At 42.4% G+C, this 26,473-nt stretch overlaps 1 protein-coding gene across 4 annotated transcripts; it reads left to right on the top strand.

Annotated features, from left to right (window-relative positions):
- The first annotated feature begins 872 nt into the window (after window positions 1–872).
- On the top strand, window positions 873–25,510 carry GPR84 (G protein-coupled receptor 84). Of its 4 annotated transcripts, none has more exons than XM_073546268.1 (3): window positions 873–1,307; window positions 1,383–1,511; window positions 23,981–25,510. In XM_073546268.1, exon 3 carries the CDS (start codon window positions 24,024–24,026, stop codon window positions 25,155–25,157), a length of 1,134 nt encoding a protein of 377 aa, XP_073402369.1. In that variant the 5' UTR covers window positions 873–1,307; window positions 1,383–1,511; window positions 23,981–24,023; the 3' UTR covers window positions 25,158–25,510. The 4 variants fall into 4 exon arrangements, with proteins under 4 accessions (XP_073402369.1, XP_073402371.1, XP_073402370.1 ...); XM_073546270.1 differs by having other exon boundaries at window positions 1,367–1,511; XM_073546269.1 differs by lacking the exon at window positions 873–1,307 and having other exon boundaries at window positions 1,320–1,511.
- The last annotated feature ends 963 nt before the right edge of the window (window positions 25,511–26,473 follow it).

The following is a 26,473-nucleotide window of genomic DNA, read 5'->3' as shown; positions in this document are numbered from 1 at the left end:
GTAGCTGCAGGACACTCTACTCTGCGTGAGCTGCACTCACACACAGTCAGAGACCTCTCAGACAGCCGTGAACAGTGCAGCTAAGTGGGCACTGGCACTGACAGGCTGCAGAAAGGCTCCGCTGTGTACTACTATATAGTGTTTGCAACCACCGTAGATGGAGACGGATGGATGCAAACTAATAGAAGAAAAAATGAGCTGCAATAAAAGAAAAATGTGTGAGGCAGTGACACGCTGAGCGTCCTACAACCAGACGTAGCTGCAGGACACACTACTCAGCGTGAGCTGCACTCACACACAGTCAGAGACCTCTCAGACAGCCGTGAACAGTGCAGCAAAGTGGACACTAGCACTGAAATGCTGCAGAAAGGCTCCGCTGTCTACTACTAGTGTTTGCAACCAACGTATATGGATACGGATGGAAGCACACTAGATTGAAATTATGTAAAAAATGCAGCTCAAAAATTAAAAGATGTATGAGGCAGCAGTGATCACACTGGGTAGCCTACAGCCTGACGTGGCTGCAGGACCCACTCCACAGCGTGAGCTGCACTCACACAGCCCTTGCAGACAGCTATTAAAACAGCGCTGCTGGGCTAAAAAAATGCTACTGTGGTGGATTATGTAGCCTGGGTAGAGCAATAGATATGTTTGATGATCACTATTTCTAACTGTCCCTCACAGTCTTCAACAGCAGCCTGTCCCTAACTGAATTCACAGCAGAGTGAACCAGAAATGGCGGCTGCGGTGGCTTTTATAGTGCATCATGACATCATTTCGGCAGCCAATCACAGCCATGCCAATAGTTAACATGCCTACATGCCTAACAGGATGTGCCCACACTTCGGAGGATTCCCATTGGCTTAATCAAAGCAAGCAGGCTCATAGCATGATGGGAACTTCCGATTCCGATATCCGATATGACAAAAGTATCGGAAGTCAGTATCGGAATTCCGATACCGCTAATATCGGCCGATACCCGATACTTGCGGTATCGGAATGCTCAACACTAGTGCTCAGATAATACCTTATCCGAGCACAATCCCTCATCATTAATGAAGACCTGAGCCAAGAAAAAAGACCAGTAATCAGGAATTTCCCCATTAGCATTCCCTCCCCAACCCCTTCTGTAACCTCTATCTGCCCCTTAGCCAGAAACTCGTTTACAGGCAGACAGGGCTGAGTTATGCAATAAATGCAGCACTTCACCTTCCTGTCTAAATAAGACTGAAAGCTTAAAAATAAGTTCCTTGAATTTCCCAAGTTGTGAGTCAGATAAGACGGCATTACACGCCCTGTTGTATAAGGTGAGCCTTCCATACCATCACTTCCTGAAACTGAATGGGTTAATGATGTTGCAACATAGTTTGTCTCCATTCCAGATTGTGTACCTGCCCATTACACTGAGGTATTGGAAGTATTTCCTCCCACTGTCCTGCGGGAAGGCAGAAGAAGAGCACCAGGACAGAGAGCGCCCAGGACTTGCCTGTCTGTGATCCAGCTACTGTCAGGTGAGTCTTACAGGGATGTGTGAGGCGTGTATGGAGTCTGCAGCTGGACAGAAAACAGAAATACCTTCAATTATTGCATTTTTTTTATTAACACTTTGTTAAAGAATACGTAAATTATAAGGGGAACAAAAAATCCTACTACTTAGACCAGGAGTCCACTGGGACTTATCGATCCCAATAATCGCACGAGTGTGCACCCGGGAAGACACATTGTGAAATTGTACGGATTGAGATTCTATTGGGTGATATCAAGTTTATTCATGTGATACCAGACATCTGCCATGTTGTGCTTGTACTTATCACATAAGTCAATTATATCCCCAACTTAGAACTATTGCCATCTCGGCTTTGACTTTGTATGAAATCAAATCGCGACAGTCACCGTGGAGAATTAAGGGCATGTTCACACTGACTTCCCTTACATGGCTTTTGAAGTGGATCCGCTTAAAAAATCTACATAAAACAAAGGTATTAGGGTATGTTCACACGCTGTGGGTATGTGCACACGTTGCAGATTCTGCTGTGGAATTTTCCGTGCAGATTTTGCTAAATCCGCAAGTAGAATGACCTGTGTTTTACCTGCCGATTTACTGCAGTTTTTGTGTGGATTTCCCCTGCAGTTTTACACCTGCGGATTCCTATAATGGAGCAGGTGTAAAACTGCTGCAGAACTGCACAAAAGAAGTGACAGGGTTTTTTGTTTTACATAGCCTTAAATGGTACTCTACATCACTTGCAGTTCTGCTGCGGATTCGCAGGGCCAAATCCGCTGCAGAACTGCAGCAGAATCTGCACCGTGTGCACATACCCTTAGACTTATCGCACTACACATACTTTCCAACACAAAATCATTAATTGCATAAAAGTGGAACTCTCCCATTCCCCCCAATACTCTCCGAAATTGTTGAAATAAATTCCACTCATTCAAATTATCTCATGACCTGAAATAGAATTTATTAAAGAAGTGTTATAATAGGTTGTCCGCTTGGCACGCAATTTTTCCTCCACATAAGAGCCCTTTTATCTAAAACATTTTGTCTTTTCTTTACCAAATTTCATGTTAATATGTCAAATATTAATACACTAGAAGAATAGAAAATATCTCATACGATTTTTTTTTAATAATTTTTCCATGAGGATGTTCTACTCAGGTGATCTTTGTTTTGTTTCCCTTCTTTTTCCCTTTGTTATTTCCTCTTTTTCCTTCACTTTTCCTTTCCCTTCCGTTTTCCTATTTTCCTTTCTCTTTCTTTGTAGAAGCCTACATTACTTTATTTGTTTGTTACCATCTTCTCCTATCCCCCTTCCCGAACATTCTCTCCTGGTTACAGCTTTCATATAAGTAATGTTTATTATAATACTCTTTCAATCTTATTTGTAAAAATTACTTTTTCATATTTTTCTCCCTTCCTCCTTCTTATATAATAAAAATTCCCTTTAATAAAAAGAATTTTGATTAAAAAAATCTACATAGAAAAAACTGTGTGAACCTGCCCTAAATAGTTGTATAAGTTCTGCAAATCTCACCATAGAAGAGGCAATTATCTGTTAATGATTGGACAGCTGATGACTGTCATGCTAAGATGCCATTTAGATTTTTTTTTTTTTTTTTTTTAAATCTAGACTAATTATTCTGCTCAGACTTTGATCAGGGTGCGTTCGGAGTCTGATCTGAGGGTGGTCCGAGTGTCATTTGCTTTTCTCATACTCACTATGCTTATTTTGATCCGATCAAAATTGGACACGTCTCCACGATTTTACATGAACCGCACAGTCCACGAAAAATTATGGAGATATGAATGGCCCCTTTCACTATCACACGTACATAATATATAGTGAAAATATACTAAGGAGGGTTATTATTTTTTCTCTTTATGTAAATTCTTGCACCTGACCTGACACATGCAGCATGGGAGTACCAAGGTGCATGGAGACCACATGATGCCCAAATACTCCCATGCACGGATGCGACTACGGGCTCTCACTGCTGTATAACACTTGGATGGCATCTGAGTGCAGTCCGATTACTGTGGACGTCGGCAATGGAGAAATTACTTTCCCCCGCACCTGTGCTGCAATGTTCCCAAGTGAGAGGATCGCAGCACAGTGAACTGACACTCTGCTCATGCAGATCTGGAGCAGAGTGTCATTAGCATAACCAGCCTGATTCTCTCACATGAGACAACATACGATAGTGTGAGGGAACCCAAATAAGAATAGCACCCTGCATGTGACTCATCGGCACCTGTGCCAAACAGTGTGGTACATACATTTCTCCTTTCCTTGTTTTGATCTAGTGCCACATGCATCAACAAGTCGTGTGCCCGCGTAATTAGTGTGGCACATGGAGCACAGCACTTGTAAATCTTCCCTGTGTTTTAAATCCTCACCATTATCTAGATCGCTGCTTGCTGTCACTTGTTTGTTTTTCATCTGTCTGATAGGCCGGAGTTTTTTGGGTTTTTTTTTCAATTTGCTAGATCATGTCTTGATTCAGTTTTTTAAATTTCTTGCTGTTTCCATTTTTTGTAGTAGAAAGAAAAAATGTTCTTAGTGGTTTTCACTTATCAAAAATATGGCGAGTTTGATCAGCAAACACAGAACCGAGTAAGGCCATGTGCACACTTAGTGGAAGGTGCTGCGGATTTGGAAAAATCCGCAGGTCAAAGGACCTGTATCCTTTAAAAGTAAAGGATAGCACACCTACCAAGAAAACAAATGTGTGAAAGAGTCGTTAATCTGCAGCAATCTATGAAACCAGTGGCAATGTTTCCTAAATGCATCAGTGTGGAGTTCAGCCACCAGCGGCTCACAGGTGATTATCTAGGCTGGATACAACGATGTCTTTCAGCAGTGCACAGGTCTAGGTCTGTAAGGCTCTGTGCACACGGTGCGGATTCTGCTGTGGGTCCGCAGCGGATTTGGCCCTGCAGAACTGCAGGTGATGAACAGTACCATTCTAGCCTATGGAAAAATGAAACCGCTGTGCAGACGGTGCAGATTTTTCCATGCGGTTTTGCCTGCAGTTTCAAATCTGCAGAAAGAATTGACAGTGTAAACCGCAGGTCTTTTGACCTGCGGATTTACCTGCGGATTGTGCAAAATCCGCGGGTGAATCCGCACCGTGTGCACAGCGGTTTCAGAACCTCCCACTCCCGTCTTCAAGACTATACACGTGCTGCGCCAATTCTTTGGAATGCACTTCCCAGGTCAATACGATTAGTCCCCAATCCCCACAATTTTAAGCGTGCCCTGAAAATGCATTTATTCAGGCTGGCCTATCGCCTCAACATATTAACCTAATCTATCTCTGTGTGGCACAGCCAAAAGTATTACCATAACCAGGTTCCCCGCATCATGTTCCCACATGCTTTATGCATCCATTAGCCCTCTGTGTCTGTACTGTTACACACTTAACATTATGGCTGGTCCATACAATCAGGGCAACTGTTACCACCCACCTTTCGTGTCTACCTTTTTTCCTCATAGATTGTAAGCTTGCAAGCAGGGCCCTCATTCCTCTTGGCATCTGTTATAATCTATGTGATTATTGTTATGCTGTAATGTCTATCGTCTGTACAAGTCCCCTCTGAAATGTAAAGTGCTGCGGAATATGTCAGCGCTATAGAAATAAAATTTATTATTATTATTATTATTATTAATACTGTAGATAAGCCCCTGATGGCGGTGCAGGCAACTGATAGGGCTAAATGGTGTGTATCTTCACTGCGCCAAAAAGGCAGCATCTTACAGTTCCAGCAAAGCAGATGGGATTTATAAAAATCTCATTACTATTAAAAAAAAATATAAAATATATATATATACACTCACTGGCCACTTTATTAGGTACACCATGCTAGTAAGGGGTTGGACCCCCTTTTGCCTTCAGAACTGCCTCAATTCTTCGTGGCAGAGATTCAACAAGGTGCTGGAAGCATTCCTCAGAGATTTTGGACCATATTGACATGATGGCATCACACAGTTGGCGCAGATTTGTCGGCTGCACATCCCTGATGCGAATCTCCCGTTCCACCACATCCCAAAGATGCTCTATTGGATTGAGATCTGGTGACTGAGGAGGCCATTTGAGTACAGTAAACTCATTGTCATGTTCAAGAAACCAATCTGAGATGATTCGAGCTTTATGACATGGCGCATTATCCTGCTGAAAGTAGCCATCAGATGTTGGGTACTTTGTGGTCATAAAGGGATGGACATGGTCAGCAACAATACTCAGGTAGGCTGTGGCGTTGCAACGATGCTCAATTGGTACCAAGGGGCCCAAAGAGTGCCCAGAAAAAATTCCCCACACCATGACACCACCACCACCAGCCTGAACCGTTGATACAAGGCAGGATGGATCCATGCTTTCATGTTGTTTACGCCAAATTCTGACCCTACCATCCGAATGTCGCAGCAGAAATCGAGACTCATCAGACCAGGCAACGTTTTTCCAATCTTCTACTGTCCAATTTCGATGAGCTTGTGCAAATTGTAGCCTCAGTTTCCTGTTCTTAGCTGAGAGGAGTGGTACCCAGTGTGGTCTTCTGCTGCTGTAGCCCATCTGCCTCAAAGTTCGACGCACTGTGCGTTCAGAGATGCTCTTCTGCCTACCTTGGTTGTAACGGGTGGCAATTTGAGTCACTGTTGCCTTTCTATCAGCTCGAACCAGTCTGCCCATTCTCCTCTGACCTCTGGCATCAACATGGCATTTCCGGCCACAGAACTGCCGCTCACTGGATTTTTTTTCTTTTTCGGACCATTCTCTGTAAACCCTAGAGATGGTTGTGCGTGAAAATCCCAGTAGATCAGCAGTTTCTGAAATTCTCAGACCAGCCCTTCTGGCACCAACAATCATGCCACGTTCAAAGGCACTCAAATCACCTTTCTTCCCCATACTGATGCTCGGTTTGAACTGCAGGAGATTGTCTTGACCATGTCTACATGCCTAAATGCACTGAGTTGCCGCCATGTGATTGGCTGATTAGAAATTAAGTCTTAACACACAGTTGGACAGGTATACCTAATAAAGTGGCCAGTGAGTGTATATATATCACAGTGTAAACTGATCTGGGTTTTTTGAAATCCTCAACATCTCAATACCTCTTATGGTTGTGCTGATTTTGATATGTGGATTTTCCCCATAGAATTGCATTAGATGCAGAAAATTTGCAGGTAAAAATGCATGTAATCTGCCCCAAGCCTTGTATCAATAAAGTTTTGACAAAGTCAGATTTCAGGAAGTATTTCACGTGCACATGTTGAGTATTTGGTGATTTTTTTTTTTTTTTTGCCTCAATATTTGTAGGCCAAAATCAAGAGAGGAACAATCAAAGGAAAAGTATAATAGAAACATGTCACCACTTCTGTATTTATCACCCACTGCTGGTTTTGGCTTACAAATACTGAAGTAAAAAAACCCCCACCAAATACTTAACGTGTGAACGTGGCAAATCAAAACCGCTTTATTTAAAACACAAATAAATACAAAATACAAACCAAAAATGAAAAAAAATTGTAGAAGAGTGATTTTGCCAGAGAAAGTGTGCTGTGTGCTCATCTCTGTCATTTATTAAGCTGTAACAGATACACCGAAAACTGATGCAAGAAGATGGACAAGTGAGAAGACTCACACAGTTAATGCTAACCAAGTGCCTGCAAGTGTACACCACCAACTGCTTGTCAAACATGATAGAAAATGAGAAAGCAGAGAAAATTACATTAGTAAAAAAACTTAAGAATGAAGTGCGTGTTCCCTGAGGGAAGAGATTGGAGGAGGCACCAGGTCAGGTGGGAGCTGTGTCTCAGTTATTAATTATATAAGGCCCAGGTGGGTAGCGAAGAAGAGGAGTTGGAACCTGAACCTGTAGCAAGAAGGACGTGTGGTCCACTGTGGTTGGCTTACAGCCGCCACTACAAGTGTCCAGACCAGAGTAAAGGACCGAGAGACTGGGAGCAAAGCTTAGTGATGGAGGCCAGAACTCAGTGAGTGAGACCAGTGTTAAGAGAAACTACCAGATCATGTTGGAGGGACTTTCGTGACATCTGCAATGTAAGGGGCAGAAGTGCGGTACACAGGGGACCAGGACCACGCTTCAGAGTATGGAGGCAGCCAGAGAATGCATGCTAGAAGTGACCCACCAAGAAAGGACTTGAGGCCTAATGGTTTAATAGCCTAGACCCCCACTAGGGCCTGGACAGTGTGTCATTATTACCAGAGTGACCAGATGACAGATAAGGATCTGACTGTGACGCACCATAAAACCGAGTGACAGGATAGAGAGGTTTGTATCTATTGTAAATGTTCAGTGCTTGGCATAATAGAGTTTAATTGTTATAACTGTGAATGCTGCTTCTTACCAAAGAAGTAACTTATGTTTAGATTGCAAATCAATTTGTTGGTCTCAGTATCTACTAACCCTGTTTAATTTTGCATCTTAATCATTCAAATTCCTGTGTTAGAATAATAATCAATCTTTGGTTAAGTTACTGCTCTGTCCTCATTTTCTGCGCTGTTACATTCCAAGCATCTTTTTACACGGCCACAAAAAAAGTATACCGTTTAGTGTATATTTTTCGTGATGGGTGGATGTCATAGCATCCATCCACTCTCTGACCAGTGTATCTTACAAGTGTCCATTTTACCCATGCATATTCTTGCAAAAGTTTGGTAAAGAGTTGTTCCCCATCAATAAGCTGCTTGTCATTGCTTTATTAGATTTGTTTGCATTGTAGCATCTCTGCCATCATTAGCATGTTAGGTCTAAAGGCCCCTTTACATTTAGCGATGCACCAGCGATCCCGACAACGATACGACCCGGTCAGGATCACTGGTGCATCGCTAAATGGTCGCTAGTGAGCTGCCACACAGGAAGATCTCACAGCGATGTAGCGACGCAGCAGCGGTCGTTACTTACCTTTCAGACGCGGCGATCCTGACGTCCTCCCGCCCGCGTCCACGCGTCGCTCGTCGGCGAAAGCAAGAAGACCAGTGGGAAGCGCCCGATGAGAAATGGAGCTGCACGATCTCACGCGATCAGCGACAGACAGCATGGGAGCCGGTCGGAGGTAAATATCACACATAGCGATATCGCTAGCAATATCGCTGCTGCGTCACAAAATTGGTGACGCTTTAGTGATATTGCTAGCGATATCGCTATGTGTAAAGGCCCCTTAAGGCTACATCACCAAGATCAGGAATGATAATGTTTTGGAAGCAGTGTATTTTCGCTGCGTCCAAAATGCTGCTTTCTAATTGCTGCACTTCTTTGTCAGTACATGCGGATTTACTGCATGTAATGAAATTCAACTGGTCAAAATCTGCAGCGGAAATTAGCGTTTACGATACAGAAATGTACATGCTGCGGCTCGTGAACCAGCACCGCGGGTGAGTGTACGCAGCGTTAAATTGAAGCACAGTGGGCGCAGCGTTTTGGACCCAGCAAAAATACACTGCGTCTAAAACTCTACTCTTCCTGATCATGGGCACCTAGCGTTAGATGTTATTAGAAGATGATATAGTTGTACAATATTGAAAATCAGGAGCAAGGATCGCTCAAAAAGTATTTTGTATCTAATAGGAATACTGAAGCATAAAGAAACTGGAAACCAGAAATCGCAGTAAATAGCTAGATTAGTGAGATTAGTAATTTGAATTTTAAAACCTGTGCTGTGTCACATTACGGACAAAGTTATACTCCAGTATCTTAGTACCAAATCTGCCTGATGTTATTTAGTATATTACTTAGTTGAAGCTTAAAGGGAATCTGTCACCTCATTTTTGGCCTATGAGATGCGGCCACGGCCATCAGGGGCTTATCTACATCATTCTGTAATCCTGTAGATAAGACCCCGATGTAAAGTGAAAGAAAAGAAAAATGAGTTAGATTCTACTCACCCGAGGGTCCAGTCTGATGGGTGTCGTGGTCCGGTCCGGCGCCTCCCATCTTCTAGTTATGATGTCCTCCTTCTTACCTCTGCTGCGGCTCCTGCGCAGGCATACTATTTCTGCCCTATTGAGGGCAGAGTAGAGTACTGCAGTGCGCAGGCGCCGGGAAAGATCCTAGAGGTCCGGCGCCTGCACGCTGCAGTACTTTACTCTGCCTTCAATAGGGCAGATAAAGTACACCAGCGCAGGAGCCGCGGCAGAAGTAAGAAGGAGGACGTCATTGCTAGAAGATGGGAGGCGCCGGATCGGACCACGACAACCACCACACCGGACCATGCCCCCCCCCCGGTGAGTATAATCTAAGAGTACCGTTACACTTAGCGATGCACCAGCGATCCCGACCACGATATGACCCGGTCAGGATCACTGGTGCATCGCTACGTGGTCGCTAGTGAGCTGCCATACGGGCAGATCTCACCAGCGACATAGCAGGGGTCAGGGGTCGCTACATACCTGTCATACAAGGCGATCCTGACGTCCTCCTGCCCGCGTCCATGCGTCGCTCGTCGGCGCCACAGGAAGCCCAGCAGGAAGTGGCCGATGAGAAACGGCCCAGGACGTTCTCACGCGATCAGCGATAACCAGCGGGGGAGCCGGTCGGAGGTAAGTATCACACATAGTGATATCACTAGCAATATCGCTGCTGCGTCACAAAATCGGTGAAGTTATAGCGATATTGCTAGCGATATCGCTTAGTGTAACAGGCGCTTAACTCATTTTTCTTATCTTTCAGGCTACATTGGGGGCTTATCTATAGCATTCCAGAATGCTGTAGATAAGCCCCTGATGGTGGTGGCTGCATCTCATAGACCAAAAATGAGGTGACAGATTCCCTTTAACGTGTGACATTTTAAAAGTTCATGCTACTTTTGTATTAGAAAAGTAAAAAAAATAAATAAATAATAGGGACGAAGAAGGGAGCATCCTTTCATTTTGCACAATATTCATTAATCACTGTGGATCATTTTGAAGAATTTGGAGCAAAAAAATGCAACACATGCCAAAAGACAAAAAGAAAATTCACTTAAAAAAAATGAATCGTGGTCTAGCGTATAAATTTTTTAAAGATTTAAAAAATGTTAGTTTGCGCTTTCAGCATATATTTTGCTTCCTTGTTTCCTGCCTTCCAGTAATACAAACAAGTCACAAACAAATCTATAGATTACTGTTTGTAAGAGCTGGTGGCAAACTGTTGACAGCGTGGAAATCCCAATAAGGAAGAGTGAAAGTTGTGAAAGTTCCTCACAAGGATGCCTATGTAGTCATTTCTCTGACAAAATAATACACACAGTACTTTATTTAGATCCGGTATGCATACATTTTTCTGGTTAGAGGGCCACGTTATCAGACTGAACCACACCTCAGAGCTACGATTATTAAACTTCAAGGAATACTAATATTTGACATTTATTGCATATCAAAATATATATATATATTCTATAAATGTACAAAAGGTTTAACTTCCAGGGCTCCCACCTTTTAGAGAATGAGCAGTCCCCATTTGGCTAGTTTCACACTAGCGTTTCTGGGCGCAGCGCATGGCCGCCGCTAAGCTCCGCCCCCAGCCGAGCCCCCTCCGGTCAGCTCCTCCTCTGATCACATGACACTGCATGCGATCAGCGTACCCTATATTTAGTGTTTGGTACGCTGGTCGTGCAATGGCACACTTTTGCCGCTGCATCCGCCCTTTTGGCGCTGCGCTGAGCGCACAAAAATGCAACACAGTGCGTTTGGTGCACGTTGGCGCAGCACCAAAAGGGCGGATGCGCCGGAAAGAGTGTGCCAGCGCATGACCAGCGTACCCAACACTAAATATAGGGTACGCTGATCGCATGCAGCGTCATGTGATCAGAGGAGGAGCTGACCGGAGGGGGCACGGTCAAGGGTGGTGAAACTAGCCTTTCTTATGCCAACAGTTCAGAAATGAAGATATGAGATATTGTTTGCATGAGTTTCTCCACAGTGGTTCATGTGACTTAATGAAACAGTGTTGAGAAAGTGATGAAACTGTGATAAAAAGTTGTTTCACAGCCCCCATGAAACTAAAGTTGAAGACAGACACCCATTTGAATGACCACATATCTGTTCCCAAGTGCAGCAAAGTATTCGGAAGACACCATTTCTGTATATAAATACCAGAGATGGCCACAAGGATCACACGGTGGAGCATGCACTGGTCTTGTCTGTTTTTTGGACCATCAGTGCCAATTTAAATGGCAGGCAGTTTTTGCACAAAACACTTAAAGGGAATCTGTCACCCCTTTTTAGAGATATCATACAATGATATCATTCAATTTTGTGTCACATAAGGATTCTCTTAGTACTTTTGCTTCCCCCTGACCCCGCACCTTTCATGCAGAAATACCTTTTTTATATTGGTTCAGATGTATGTAAACTGCCGCTGTCCGGTCCGCTGGGCGGCGCTTATTCACCTACTCCCCCCCCCTCCCTGTCTTGCTCTATGCATTTCTACACACAGTTGAATAATATCATTATATGATATCTCAAAAAAGGGGTGACAGATTCCCTTTAAGGAGCAGTGTGCATTTTACAATTGACTAGTGCCTCTGCCAGAAATGCTAGTCTAGTCAAGGACGTTTTGATGAATTTGTCAGGTGCGCGACACCAAGCCCCATGTCAACTCCACCTACTGGGCAAAGCTAGGGTGAAAATGCCAGAATTCTGGCAAAAACACCTTCATAGATTCAGCCTCAAATAGTTAGTATTAAAGGAAAAGGTGTCCTTTTTAAAACAAGGTAGAACACGCCATATACATGTTCTTGTTGGCCAAAAGGCTAGTTATTTCCATGGTGAGAGACGCCCGGCTCGAGGAATAGGTTTATACAGTTAAATTATATCTGAACCTTTTCATTTTAGGGCAGACAAAAGAGATTATTCTACTAGTCACCAAAGACTTGAGATGACCGACAAAAATCTAATTAATGGCCAACTTTAACCTAAAGGCTCTGAGCCTATGTCAGGAGAACAAGCTAGAATAAGGGTGAAATAATAGCTCCCAACCAAAACATTACATGCAAAGGCATAGCTCGTTCAGAGTATATTGCTGTCCTGCACTGATTTAAGGTAATCAATTTCAGATTTTTGGGGGTCTAACACCGACACTAACAGATCATTGAGTTGACATCTGCCACCACTGGAGCTTGTGACGCCTGAATGAAGTTGCACTTCAGCTCCATTCATTTTGTAGTGGCTGATGCCTGGTCCTGCAGAACAGTTTTATAGTGACGGGATTTAGTTTACATTGCGAAATGTTGGGTAGTTTGGTGTAACCGTAGTTGTTGATATGGATTTAATGTCTTGTTTTGATGTTAATGGTTGTGTAAAGGCCAAATATGTGATACGGTCTTTCTAACTTCGCACTCAGTTATGGAACAGTCCAAGCATTTCTTGAGATAAGATTCAGTGTTTTGGAATGGAAGGAAAGAAGACAGAAGACCAAACTTCTGATTTTAATCTTTTATTTTGGGTAAATTTAAAGATAGTCAGTCAGATAATTAGTAAAAGACTTTAATACATATTGTGACGTCAAATATAATCCGCTATGTAAAAAAAAGGAAGGAAAGTAAAACAAATCCCCGGCTCATCAGAAACATGAAAGATACCACAACGATGTCGTTCTCCTCGTCATTCTGTCTCATATCACCATCATGGATGGCTGAACTGTAACTTTAGTCTTTTGGCTATAGGTATCACCGGTTCAGTGCTGATCTCCATCTTCGAGGAAGGCGGCAGTAAAAGCAGGAGATGCTTCACAATGGAAGAGAAAGTATACTATTAGTACAGTGTACTGTATTAAAAAGTGCCACAAGTTTAGTTCCTCAACACATTTGGTAAAATATAGTGGCGATACCATTCAATGTAGCTACGTAGATGGCCTAGATAGCAATATTTGATGCTAAACGACTGTATGGCACGATTATTATGGAGGCAATATACAGTATAGCAGTATCCTGTCACCACCATATCTTGAGCATTATTTGGAATTAGGGCAGCCTGTTTCTGCCCATGGTAAGAATTTTTAAGCTTGTGAACAGCTTGTGGAACAATCAGAGAAAAGTATAATAGAAACCCGTCACCACTTCTGTATTTATCACCCGCTCCTGGTTTTGGCTTACAAATACTGAGGGAAAACAGTAATAAATTAATACGTTACCTTATAATTGTGAGATGTGTTTATACATAACAAGATATACGACCCTCAACTAACCTAGAAGTGAAGTTCTGCCCAACAATAGAGAGGTGATCAGATTCCGAGCTTGTACACATCACGTCTTTTTAGGTTAAGTTTCTCAAGGAACATTCTTCTGGAAAAGCCGGTGTATTTTTGCTGAAGTATCTTCTTTTTATAATTTTTCTTTGAGCACTTTTTGATATGTTTTTTCTTTTTTTTTTTTTTTTTTTTTTACAGCCAGATTTGCATGGTTTTTGTGTGTTTTTACAGCTTTTTTGTGCCTTTGTTTTTTTTTTACTGGTGTTTAGAGGTCATCTTTTTAAAGTTTATAAAACATTGAAGAAACGGCAAGTGTTTTTCAAGCAAAAATGTTGACAAAACGCTCAAAAAGATGCCAGGGGGTATTTTGAGTTTTCCCATTGATTTGTATTGTAAAGTATAGATCATCTTCAGAGCAGGAGATGCCAGAAAAATGGTCAGATCACTTTTCTTTTAACCACTTGGTGACTTTTGGAAACCTAAAGCGGTTAAACGAAGCTCAAAAGCCTAAACATATCATCAAATGTTTTTTTGATATAGAAATGAATATAATCATGCTGCATTTAGCTATCACTTTTTCAGGCAGTTTTCAGAGTCACTCTGCTTGAAAAGCATGTCGTGTTAACATAATTTGTTCCCAGTATTTCATATTTGATGATTTTTTTGATGTTGTCGATTTTCCACAGCATTTCTGCGCCTTTTTCTCTTTATAGTATCTCATGTTTTAAATAAAACTGCTTTGTTTCTCATACTTCCTGGTATTTGGCTTTGACTCAACTTAATTGATATAGTCATGTGTGGAGTACATGTGGTTTTAGCACTTTTCTGCAGCGGAAAAGCACTAATGCAAGTGTATGGGGAAAAAAATAAATATATAGACTGTCATGATACAGGCGAGGTTTTTGTCTTGTCTCTCCTTTCCGGGCTGGTCATGTCAGGGGTTAATTTTCCCTGCCTCGTTCCTGTGTCTGGTCTGCTATATCTTGGTTCTGCAACCTGTATGCAGTGCCAGTTGTATTGCTTGCCTTCGGCGTGTTTAGCTGGCTCTAATGAGTTCCTGATCTGTCCTACTGCATTCATCTGACTCTACTCGTGTCTGTTGCTGACCTTTGGACCATGTTCAGACTGCCCGTTTGTCATTGCCAATTTGCATCTGATATTCTGTTGCTGACCTTTGGACCGTGTTCAGACTACCCGTTTGTTATTGCCCCGTTGCTTATCCGCTCTCTCTCTGGTATTCTGACCCCTGGCATGTGACCTGACTTGTGACTTTGGATTTCCCTTTGGTACTGCGCTACTGTCTGGTATCGACTTGGCTCTCTGACTATTCTGCTGCCACCTAGTGGTTGCTTCACTGTATTACTGCTGGTCTGCTTCATTGCAGGATTTTCAGCTCATTCTCCACTTTGCTGCTATCTAGTGGAGTTTGTGTTACTCTGCAGTAACTCTCAGTATTACAGCGGGACATAGACAATCACTTTGGATAATTAAACCCATTTGCTCTGGTAAAGGAATACTGATGAGCATTGCACGTTTACCAAGCAGCGATTGTTTCTGTTAACCCTTTCTAAAGCTCTGCCGGGCTGTGAAACTGTCTCTGAGCTCCAGGTTTGGCATTAATGTTGCCATATTGCATTTGGTCAGTTATTGCAGGTTAAGTAAAGCTTGCAGTGTTGTAAAGTTATTGTGCAACCCTAACCTAACTGTAAATGAAAGGAAAGGGATAAAGAGGAAATCGGGCCGATACAGCAGAACTGACCTTTTTACTGTAGAGTCGCATTGTAGAACAGAGCAATATGGGGTTTGCTTAGAAACCTAATTGCATGACTAACGAGAACATTACTAACAATACACAATCTAAAGATAGCGATCATTAGAAAGGCTTTCCCCACTTGAACCTTAATGACTGATTCATACCTGCACTCTTCTCTTTCTAGGAATAAGAACATGAGGAACCTGTTTTCCTCTATCAGTCATTGTATGCTGAACTTAAGACATCACCTGACCACCCACAAAAAATTGTTATCTTAGGCCTCTTTCACACTTCAGTCGTTTGACGTCAGTTCCCAACCGTCAATGTGTGAAAAACGGATCCGTTGCAGATTTGCAAAAAACGGATGCAGCTGATTCGTTGTTTGGACGGATCCACCGCAGCTGTTAGTGTATGACATTTAAAGAAGCAGAACTCGAGAGAGATTTTTTCGCCTTTGCCAGAACGGCGTTTAGGGTTAAATTACATGAATAGAAGATTTTCCGGGCATGCGCAGTTTAAAAAAGCGGCTCCGCCACAGAGAAAATACATTACTATGTCTGTCTACTCCACATGACGGACGCTGAAATACCAACGGATCCGTCAAAAAACGAACGCAACGGACGACTGTCGGTCACAATCCGTCACTAATGTAAGTCTGTGGGAAAAAAACGGATTCCACAAAAAAAAAAAAAACGGCGGATTTCAACTGACGTCAAACGACTGAAGTATGAAAGAGGCCTAAGTCACCATTCCAATCTTAAACTTGTTAACCATAAACTATCTGACAAATTGGGGTCTAGTCACTATAGTCAACATAGAATCCAATAAAATATAAGTCATGAATGATGATAATAGGAATACCCTCTTAAAGAGGATCTGTTAATAGATTTCACAATACAAACTGTTTAAAAAAAGGGAGTATGTCAGCAAAAACCTGCTATTAAACTTGAAGGCAGCACAATATAGGGGCAGAGACCCTGATTCCAGGGATGTGTCACTTACTGGACTATGTTCTGTGGTTTCAATACATTCAGGAGATTAAAACTACAGGAAAAGGAGGTCTCACGTGCAGTGCAGTCAGTCTAATCTGTATATCCCCATCCTCATCACTGATTGGCAGCTTGCTGACAATGTACACAGGAAACTGCCAAACAGGGGTGTGGGCGGGGTTATACACAGCTCCGCAATCTGACCGCTACATCGACAACTGAGAAAACAGGGATTCTATCAAAACTGCACCATGCAGTCCAGTAAGTGATACACAGCAAAAACCTACTGAGATTTCCTTTAAGTAAAGTTCTTAGACCTGATGAAACTAGTGTATTTATTTTGAAAATACATGTCAGAATGGCTGTATAATCCCTGTTGAAAGTATCCCAGTCAGATAAGCTGAGATGAGCTAGTCTCTTTAGCGCAGGTAGAAAAGAATCTCTACAGCACTTCTGGCATTAATTTTCAAAGTGTGTACACAAGTCTCATCAAGTCTAAGAGCTATTTAATATAAGTAATGTTTATTGTGAAATCTGGTGACAGTTGCTCTTTAAATGATTTCTGTTAAAAACTTGGGAAAGGTGGCTGTGACGGATCTCACAAGGGAAGGGGGTGTCGGCTTCGCTCACCTCGGGGGAGTGAGAGAAGGACCCAGCAGGGATCGGCTCTCTGGCACCACCACTTGCCCCAGGTCAGTCAGGGAACTGCACCGAGGGCAAATAGTTGCCAGAAAGGCTTCCCTTATAGGTACAAGTTATTGAGGTGCTCCCAGTAAGGGGGGATATATATCACCAGTCCAGGCTGGGGATATATATATATAAACCTCCCAGCCATCACTGTCACAGTTCCTCTCTAACACAGTACGGTATTCTGCCACCAGTTCCTTGTTCGAAATAAGCCCCGTCCGACAGCAGGCTTATATCAGGTCAGAAACCAATCCGAGTAGCGTATAATATACAACAGAGCGCATGGACGTGGGGATTCATGAATCGAGATAAAAGAGCATCCCAAGATTAATTTTATATTTAATCGCCGAAAAGGCGCACTAGGAATATACAGGCATATATTTACAGAACAATATACAGGTATACAGTCAGGTGTGCAGTACAAAGGTAGGGTATAGATAGGTTGCAATTACTGTGTTATGTAGCATGTGACCACAGGGAGGCGCTGATTGATCACAGGTCGAAATCTTAGCTACGTGATTCCCTTGGGCGTATCAGGTAATGGACCTCCTGCCAGCAGAAGAACTAAGTCCAAAATGAGGGTCTGCCTTATATCTCCTAGGCTGTTCCCTCCCACGCTCTGCTGCCACCCCTGGGCTGGGCTGCCTCCCTTCTCCCATGTGTGAGAATATGATTTTCTGTCCAGAATTGTGGATGGCCCATAACTTTCCACCCGAAGCTTTGAATGGGATGGTGGCGCTGCCACTGGGGTCCGCTGGATTTTATCTGCGCATAGAGACTAAATATGCCTACCGTATGTTATTCCTGGTAGCTATGCTTTATCGCTCAATAACGCAGAGTGCTAAAGGAGGCTGCCGGGCACGGGTGTATGGTGGAAGGAACACTGATTCTGATAATGTGCTCAGCTAGTCTCAGAGATATTGCATTCTGTTATAGGTAATTTTCCAGATTCAATACCTCAGAGCCTTGCTGTGACCTATAGTGCCACGAGGGCTCCATGTGCTTGGTCAGACAAAGGGAGCCAGCTAGCTGTACCTGCAGTCGATTTCACACCCTTGTGTTAAGAGCTGCTTCCTGGCGTTTTAATAAAAAAGGAAACATTGCATGGCTTTTTATGGCCTTGGGGAATGCATGCTAAGGGAGGGGGCACATTCCAGGAGTGGATGGAGATATCATGAACCTATAATCCAAAATGGATTCTACCTCATCCCTCACAGGGGATGACTACTAACAGAGCTGCCTTTACAACTCCCAGACACAGTGACCTTTACAGGCGTCTCCACAGACATTTGCTATGTCCAGTGATGCAGTAAAACACTCTTTACTTCTTTATCTTGGAAGGTGTTGCAGTCATCTATTCAGGACTGCAGAAAAGTTGGGTGACAATTCCTGGGAGAGTTGTAACTCTGGTTAAAAGCATGAATTCAGAAATTATATCTTATGATTCCTTTAATTATAAACTGGATTGTAAATATAGCTCATTACATAAGAGTCACCTCAGGTAAATTAAAAGCCTCCTACAAAGCGTTATTACGAGCCTTAATGGAATGTGAATGCTAAAAATCCTTCACATAATAAGCTGTAAAGCTACCTATAATGATAGCCTGCATAGCAAAAAATGTCCCCTGGATTTGAGCCATCTTACCTTCACCCATGATCATCTTTCATGTGTTGGCAAGCAATCCAGGAAATATACCATGTGCTCAAATGTAGAAGATATTTACTCCTAATTTACTTATATACTTAACTATATTAAAATTAGATAATATAGTGACCATAAAAAGTATAGACTGGGCAATGCTACTGGTTAGATCTATGCTACAAGTATGTATTGTGCAGGTTTGACCAAAACCGAACCATATTTCTACTAACAAAACACTAATTCATATACAGGTATATTCTGTTCAGCACATTTATAAGAAGGTTAGATGAAACGTCTTATGTCGGCCATTATGGCTCCCTCGCAGATTGTCAGACAGCTTTTTCAGAATCCTAATTGCTAAATGGAAAAATGTTTATATCTCCTAGTCTATTACTTCTGCACAACCAGACAGTAATGATGAGCCCGCACATCAGTTACTGACATTAGATTATCTTCTTTCGGACAGAGTCAGACTGCCGTATAAGTTAGACGAGGATTGTAACAAAACGCTCGGACTGATCGTCAGCTTTCTCTACCCGAGCATGACAGCATGTATTTCTTTTTCATCAGAGTGCACTACTGTTTTTAGAAGCGGTAATCCTAGGTGTTGGCAGCTTTGTCTTGTTTCAAGTGAATGGAATAAAATCTTTAATTTCCAGTATACTCATTTGCCTCCTTCCCTGTCCAGGAAATGTGATCCCTTGCTGTCCTGTTTGTATACTCTTTTGCCTCCTTCCCTGCCCAAGAGATGTGATCCCCTGCTGTCCTGTCTGTGTACTCTTTTGCCTCCTTCCCTGCCCAAGAGATGAGATGTGATCCCCTGCTGTCCTGTCTGTGTACTCTTTTGCCTCCTCCCCTGCCCAAGAGATGTGATCCCCTGCTGTCCTGTTTGTATACTTTTTTGCCTCCTTCCCTGCCCAAGAGATGTGATCCCCTGCTGTCCTGTTTGTATACTTTTTTGCCTCCTTCCCTGCCCAAGAGATGTGATCCCCTGCTGTCCTGTTTGTATACTCTTTTGCCTCCTTCCCTGCCCAAGAGATGTGATCCTCTGCTTTCCTGTCTGTGTACTCTTTTGCCTCCTTCCCTGCCCACGAGATGTGATCCCCTGCTGTTATGAGCTCATTTTCTGCTCCACCAGTTGAGAGTTCTCCTTCCGTTCTCCCTCTGGTGGTGACAGGAGGTAGTGAGGTTGGTTTAAGTGGTAGTGATCTGCCACCTGATGAGAAGGATAACGATTGGATCTCTGGAGTATCAGACTGGATATAAGACAGCCGACGCCCTATCCTAGTGCTGGTGATTCAGTCTGCTTCTCAGGTCTTGGACTTCAGCTCTCTTCCAGTCTTCTTAAGTTAAGTTTGTTTTTTGATAATGTTCACACTTGCGCTTGTTGGTCAATTCAGTTTATTGTGTGGTCAGCTTGCCCCTGCTGGGGCTATGCTGAACTTCCACTCCTATTTATCTGTATTTGCCAATTTGCCTTTTTGTCCCTTATTAGATTGGCCTCTTTTTGCTCTGTTTCAGAATATTTCAGTGTGCTGATATAGTGGGAGAAGTCTAGTGACTTCAGGGTTAATTTTGCTATCAGACGTGTTGGACATTATTTTTGGTAGGGTTTTTTGGCAGATTGCAGACAGTGGCTTTCCTTTCCTGTCCTTTATAGTTAGTCGGGCCCCATCGTTTGCTCAGCCTATTTTCCTGCCTGTGTTTGTGTTTTCATCTTGCTTCACCGTCAATACATGTGTGGGGGCTGTCTTTTCCTTTGGGGTCTGCTCTGGGGCAGTTAGTTTTCCCTTTTCTTGCTTTAGGTTTATGTAGTCCTCCGGCGGTGACGAGGCGTCTAGGAACAACGTAGGAATGCTCCACTGCTACTGTTGTGTGGTTAAGATCAGGGATCTGCAATCTGAATAGTGACCAACCTCTCTGGTTTTCTGGGACTTAGCTTTTTGTTGTTCCTCCTTGGTGACCCATTCATAACACCCTGCTGTCCTGTTTGTATACTCTTTTGCCTCCTTCCCTGCCCAGGAGATGTGATCCCCTGCTGTCCTGTTTGTATACTCTTTTGCCTCCTTCCCTGCCCAGGAGATGTGATCCCCTGCTGTCCTGTTTGTATACTCTTTTGCCTCCTTCCCTGCCCAGGAGATGTAATCCCCTGCTGTCCTGTTTGTATACTCTTTTGCCTCCTTCCCTGCCCAGGAGATGTAATCCCCTGCTGTCCTGTTTGTATACTCTTTTGCCTCCTTCCCTGCCCAGGAGATGTGATCCCCTGCTGTCCTGTTTGTATACTCTTTTGCCTCCTCCCCTGCCCAGGAGATGTGATCCCCTGCTGTCCTGTTTGTATACTCTTTTGCCTCCTCCCCTGTCCAGGAGCTGTGGTCTGATCAGACCATGTCCCTGTACGGTCAGACACAGCCATTACACAGTACACAGCAGGGGCACATTTATAAGATTATCTCAGCACAGGAATATTTTATTTAAATGCATCCAATTGTGGAAATTATTATCATTATTCCAAGATCTATTGATCAAAATGAACTTTAGTTGATGGGAAAACCCCTTTAAGTTTAGCCAACATATGATCTCGCTATAACCCCAAGACTGTAATTTAGTCATGGTCAATCATGTGTTTGTATTTGTGTCATTATGATATAAATGATATATGACTTGAGGTATCGTAGTGTGACAGATGATATTATTATCTTAAATTCTTAGTCTAATAATTGTGGTAAATTTATATAGGAACTTGCATGAGATAAAACAAGTAACACAAAATAGTCCAGAGAAGCAAGAGTTAACAGTAGATTCAGCAAAACCACTACAAGTTAAAACGAGAACTAACGTTCTTACGGAGCTGATGGGAAATTATTGAGCAAGGTGGGGCTTTTAAGAAAATGCATTATATAAAGGCAGCCTGGCCATACAGATTCAGATCATCAGAAGTGTGACACTGTGTCTGGTGAGTACCGTATTTTTCTGAATACAAGGCACACTTTTAAACGAAAAAAAATAATCATGCTAAAATGTATGTGTGTCTCTTATTCCATGGTCAATAAGATCAGCACTGTCGGACCACCCTAACCCTAATAATACCTTGTGCCTGGTATCATATAAGGCTATATGGCTGGATCATTGGCGAAGCATAAAGATTGTGTGTTCTATGACTTATTAAGAAGCAAGGAGCCCATTTACTATTATTGCCTGGGGTCACACTACTCTCTGTGTGTGACCAAGGTTAAAACAAAAAAAAATGATTTCCCTCATTTAAACCCTGTTAAAATGGGGTTTCAGAAAGCTGATGTTGGGGGGTCTTTGACTCTGAGTGGGATTGTTTCCTTACACGTTAGCCGTTAGCACAGATTTATATATATATTATATGGCAGGTATAAAATAAATGTCAAATAATTCAGCACATAATTTCATAGTTGGGCAAAGTTCTTTAGAGAATTTAGCATCTGAATTAGTCATGGTGGGGGTTTGATGAAAAGTATTTGATGATTTATTTATTTTATTCATTTGTATACAGTAGCACCATTAATTCCACAGCGATTTACATTGGCACTGTCCCCGATGGGGCTCACAATCTAGATTCCCTATCAGTATGTCTTTGGAGTGTGGGAGGAAACTGAGAACCCGGAGAAAAACCCACGCAAACACAGGGAGAACATACAAACTCCTTGCAGATGTTGTCCTTGGTGGGATTTAAAGCCAAGGCTGCAGTGCTAACCACTGAGCCACCATGCCGCCCACTTTTTTTTACCAAACGCAGCATGCTAATTTTTGACTACACATATGCGTAATTATTACAATAATCCTAATGACTAAGGTTTTTTTATCCAGCGTACAGTGCTATAATACCTCACCAATATAATACGGGCAACTAGCTGTACAGGTAACCTGGAAATTAACCTTCTCACATATGAAGCAAGCAAAAAAATACAGCTAAACATTCCACACCCTAAGGACACGGCACAGATCTTTTTAGATCGAAACGCATTGCTGGAACCTCTCATGCCTCTAAGTTACCTCCGCTCACTATGAGCATTTTTTATATATGATTGTATTTTGAATAAAAGTTGGAATTTTTAAAGGAGCTGGAACAACCCTTTTTTTTCTTCTGATTTCTAATTTGCTCTTCTTTCTGTACCTATTTGCCTTATGTGTGTTGAGACGGGCAGATAAGTTAAAGGGGGAGGGGTTAAGGTAATTTGGTATTGATGGCCTGTCTTCAGATGGGTCATGAATATCAGATTGGTGCTGATCTTGCCCTCATTTATCAGCTGCCTGATGGGTCCTTAATTCTCTGCAGAGTGCTGTATTCCATTCAATGATTTACAATTTTTTTTTTTTATGGTTTGCATTTTTCATGTTCTGTATTTATGAAAAAAAATGTTTATAACTTAAATAGTTTTTTAATTTTTTTTATTAATATTTACTAATTCAGCTACTTTCTCCTATTTCCTACACTCTAACTGCATCAGCTGTGAACTGTGCACACCCCTTGTCAAGCCCAGTTCTCTGCTATAGACAGAGCCCGATGCCTGGTGCTTCAATATCCCTCTGCCACTGCGACTGTGATCCGAGAGAAGCATTGTTGGCTGTACTGCTCAGATCACAGTAATTACCGGTTACCGGTGAGCACATATCCGGGCACCAGGGCTGCAGCGGTCCCTTCATCCAGGTGTGAGAACAGCTCACTGGATGAAGTCATCACCACGGCACTGGTTCCCAAACCTGTGTTTACAACTCACTGATAATTGTGATCAGAGCGCTGCAGCCGACAATGATATGACTGCTCTGCTTTGCTCTCTGTAAGTATCGGTGAGTGATGACCCAAGCCAGTGCACACTACACCACCCCTCTCGAACGGATGTGCCTTTGCTATGATCTTCAATTGCTTTTAGTTGTATTTCTTCCTGAGAAAGCTGGGTGGCAAGCTATATAGGAGAAGCTTTGCCAAAGACTTGGATTTCTCAAGAAGAAATACAACTAACAGTAGCTGAAGAAACTATCAACATAGGAGGAGGAATAATAGGGGGTTGTAGTATGCACCTGTGTCCCTCACCCTGAAGGCCAACTCTAGGAAAAGAAAAAAAAATTACACTCAAATCCCACGCCCTTTTCTAAATTGGGGCTCAATTTAGAGCCATGTTAATTTCTGCCTGACACAGGTTGGTGTGATAATGCACATTAAAGTAACTAACTGGAATTTTTTTTTTTTATAGCCATTAGAAAGAAGATCTGCAGCAGAAGAAACCATACATCACCATGAATGACTCAGATTCTGGGATGAATAATTCGGATCCGTTCTCCTGCTATCACCCATCTATAGTAGACTATCGTTACTTTGCAGTGACATGGGGCATCATCGTGTCTTTGGTGGGGACAGTCGGCAACGTGTTAACAGTATTTGCCTTTGCTTTGGATAAAAAGCTGCAGACTCGTTTCAATCTACTCATCATCAATCTAACTTTGGCGGACATCTTGTACTGCTCGTTCCTGCAGCCTTTCTCTGTAGACTCCTATCTACACTTATACTGGAGAAGTGGGGCCTATTTCTGCCAGATATTTGGAATGCTGTTGTTTGTGTCCAATTCTGTATCAATTATGAATTTGTGCCTCATCGCCATCAGCCGTTACATTCTCATCACCAACAATAAACTCTTTGATCGTATTTTTTCCAAGACAGGTGCAACGCTCATTCTCCTGGGCACTTGGGTGGCAGGCTTTGCCAGCTTTGCACCACTTTGGCCAGTCTACGTGCTAGTTCCTAAAGTCTGTACTTGTAGCTTTCATCGAATAAGAGGGAGACCTTACACCACCATTCTGATGGGATTTTACTTCGTGGTGGGCCTAAGCTGTGTTGGAATCTTCTATTTGCTCATCCATCTAAAAGTTAAATCTGCTTCCAAAGCCTTGGACCAGTACAAACTTACCAATGTCAAAAATGCAAAGGCAAGTGTTTCCAGTGCTAACTCTGGTGTAAAAAGTAAATATCAGGAGGTGGAAGACAGTGGTGTAGACACAGGGGCCTCCAGTGAGATCATCTCAGAACATGTTACGACTTCCAAATCTACCGTGATATCTTATTCTACTGATTATGTTAAATCAGCCCCTGCCACAGTGCCCCAACCGAAGGATTCTGGATCCGATTTCAAAAAAGTCACTCGTATGTGCTTTGTGGTTTTTCTCTTCTTTGTGGTTAGTTATATCCCCTTTTTGTTGCTCAACATATTTGATGCAAAAAATGCTGCACCCCAAGTTGTTCATATGATAGCCGCAAACCTTACGTGGTTAAACAGCTGCATCAATCCCATACTATACGCAGCCATGAACCGACAGTTCTGTGAGGCATATAAAAGAGTTCTCTTTTTAATCATTAATAAATTCAGAAGAACATAAGGCTTCCTAGAACTTTACTGTGAACAGACATTAGCAATCTGCAGACCAGTCATCACTAATGGACTGTTTCTTTGAAGAGTCGCTATTAAAAACATTTTTTTCATCTAAAGTATTTCTGAATGAGTTCAAACACAGATCAAAATGTGGAGAGAAAAATTAGAATATTGCATGACATCTAAAAAGACATTTGCATTCGCTTTCTAACATTTATTTCCAAAAAGAACAGTTGAGATATAACTCAAAACTTGATGTTTTAAATTTTTATTTTCTTGCACATAAACCTGTTTGTATATAATATATTTATGAAGCTATTAAATGTATATAGTTAATAAAAAATGTTTATATTCTTATAACTGATAAGAAAATCTGTCTTTATTATGACCACATGTCTTTGTTTTCTCTGTATTATGTCTACCTGCTAAGTCACACCTTATTTTACCTACAAAGGAGAGGAAAGTGACAACAGCACTGATAATCTAGGCTCAGACAACTGGCTAGACAGTGTCAATCTTAGTTGGTTGTCTTAAGACCACGGGAATAAACACTGTAAATTTGGTGGAATCCGGGTCTTCACTGCCTGCAGCTTTTGCTTTAAGACTAAGTTTGAATTAAAATAGAGGAATAACACTGGGGTTTAGGTGGCACGATTGCAATCGATAAACAATCGCCAATCGGCTACATGCAAGCCAAATGGCGGTTGTTCAGTAGCCGGTTCGGATGGGCTGACCACATCCCCATGTGCACCAGAACGATTGTTAAAACAATTGTTCTGTGTGTATAGAATATCGTGTTATCAGCATCACATATTGTGCTTTCACTGAATAAACTTTAAACTCATCACACCTAACGAGTGTTTTGCTCGTTTGTTGGATGTTTACCGGCTAGTTTAGATTGTCTGATTGGGAGCGAACATTTTAACAAACGCTTATTTCATGTTGACTAGTCTGCCTAAATGGGCTTTAAAACTTTCCTTAAAAAGGACTGCAGCTGCTATATGTAGCAGAAATGCTCACTTGTTATGAGCTCCGATATGGACGGGCTTAATGATGCGCTTCCTGTGCATGCATGTTAAATGTCGCTGTCATAGTTTGACAGCAGTATTTAACATATTAACAGCCGCAGGTGGATTGCAATTCCATCTGCGGCTGTTAGTGGCACATGATAGCTGATTAGATCAGCTGTTATGTGCCAGAAAAGAGGCGGGCTCATTGCCGGAGCCTGCACCAAACAGGAGGAGGCATCCAATGTTGGATATATCCATCATTGGACGTTAAGGGGTTAATTGACTCCACTAATTCGTTAATCTGTGACTACAC

This window comes from Dendrobates tinctorius, unplaced genomic scaffold, assembly GCF_039654945.1.
Source record: "Dendrobates tinctorius isolate UK_male_01 unplaced genomic scaffold, ASM3965494v1 ptg000145l, whole genome shotgun sequence".
NCBI lineage: Eukaryota > Metazoa > Chordata > Amphibia > Anura > Dendrobatidae > Dendrobates > Dendrobates tinctorius.
This window is presented reverse-complemented; position numbering and strand designations above follow the sequence as displayed.

Coding starts and splice junctions, on each gene's coding strand:
- GPR84 (XM_073546268.1), top strand. CDS start 24,024: ATGAATGACTCAGATTCTGGGATGAATAATTCGGATCCGTTCTCCTGC.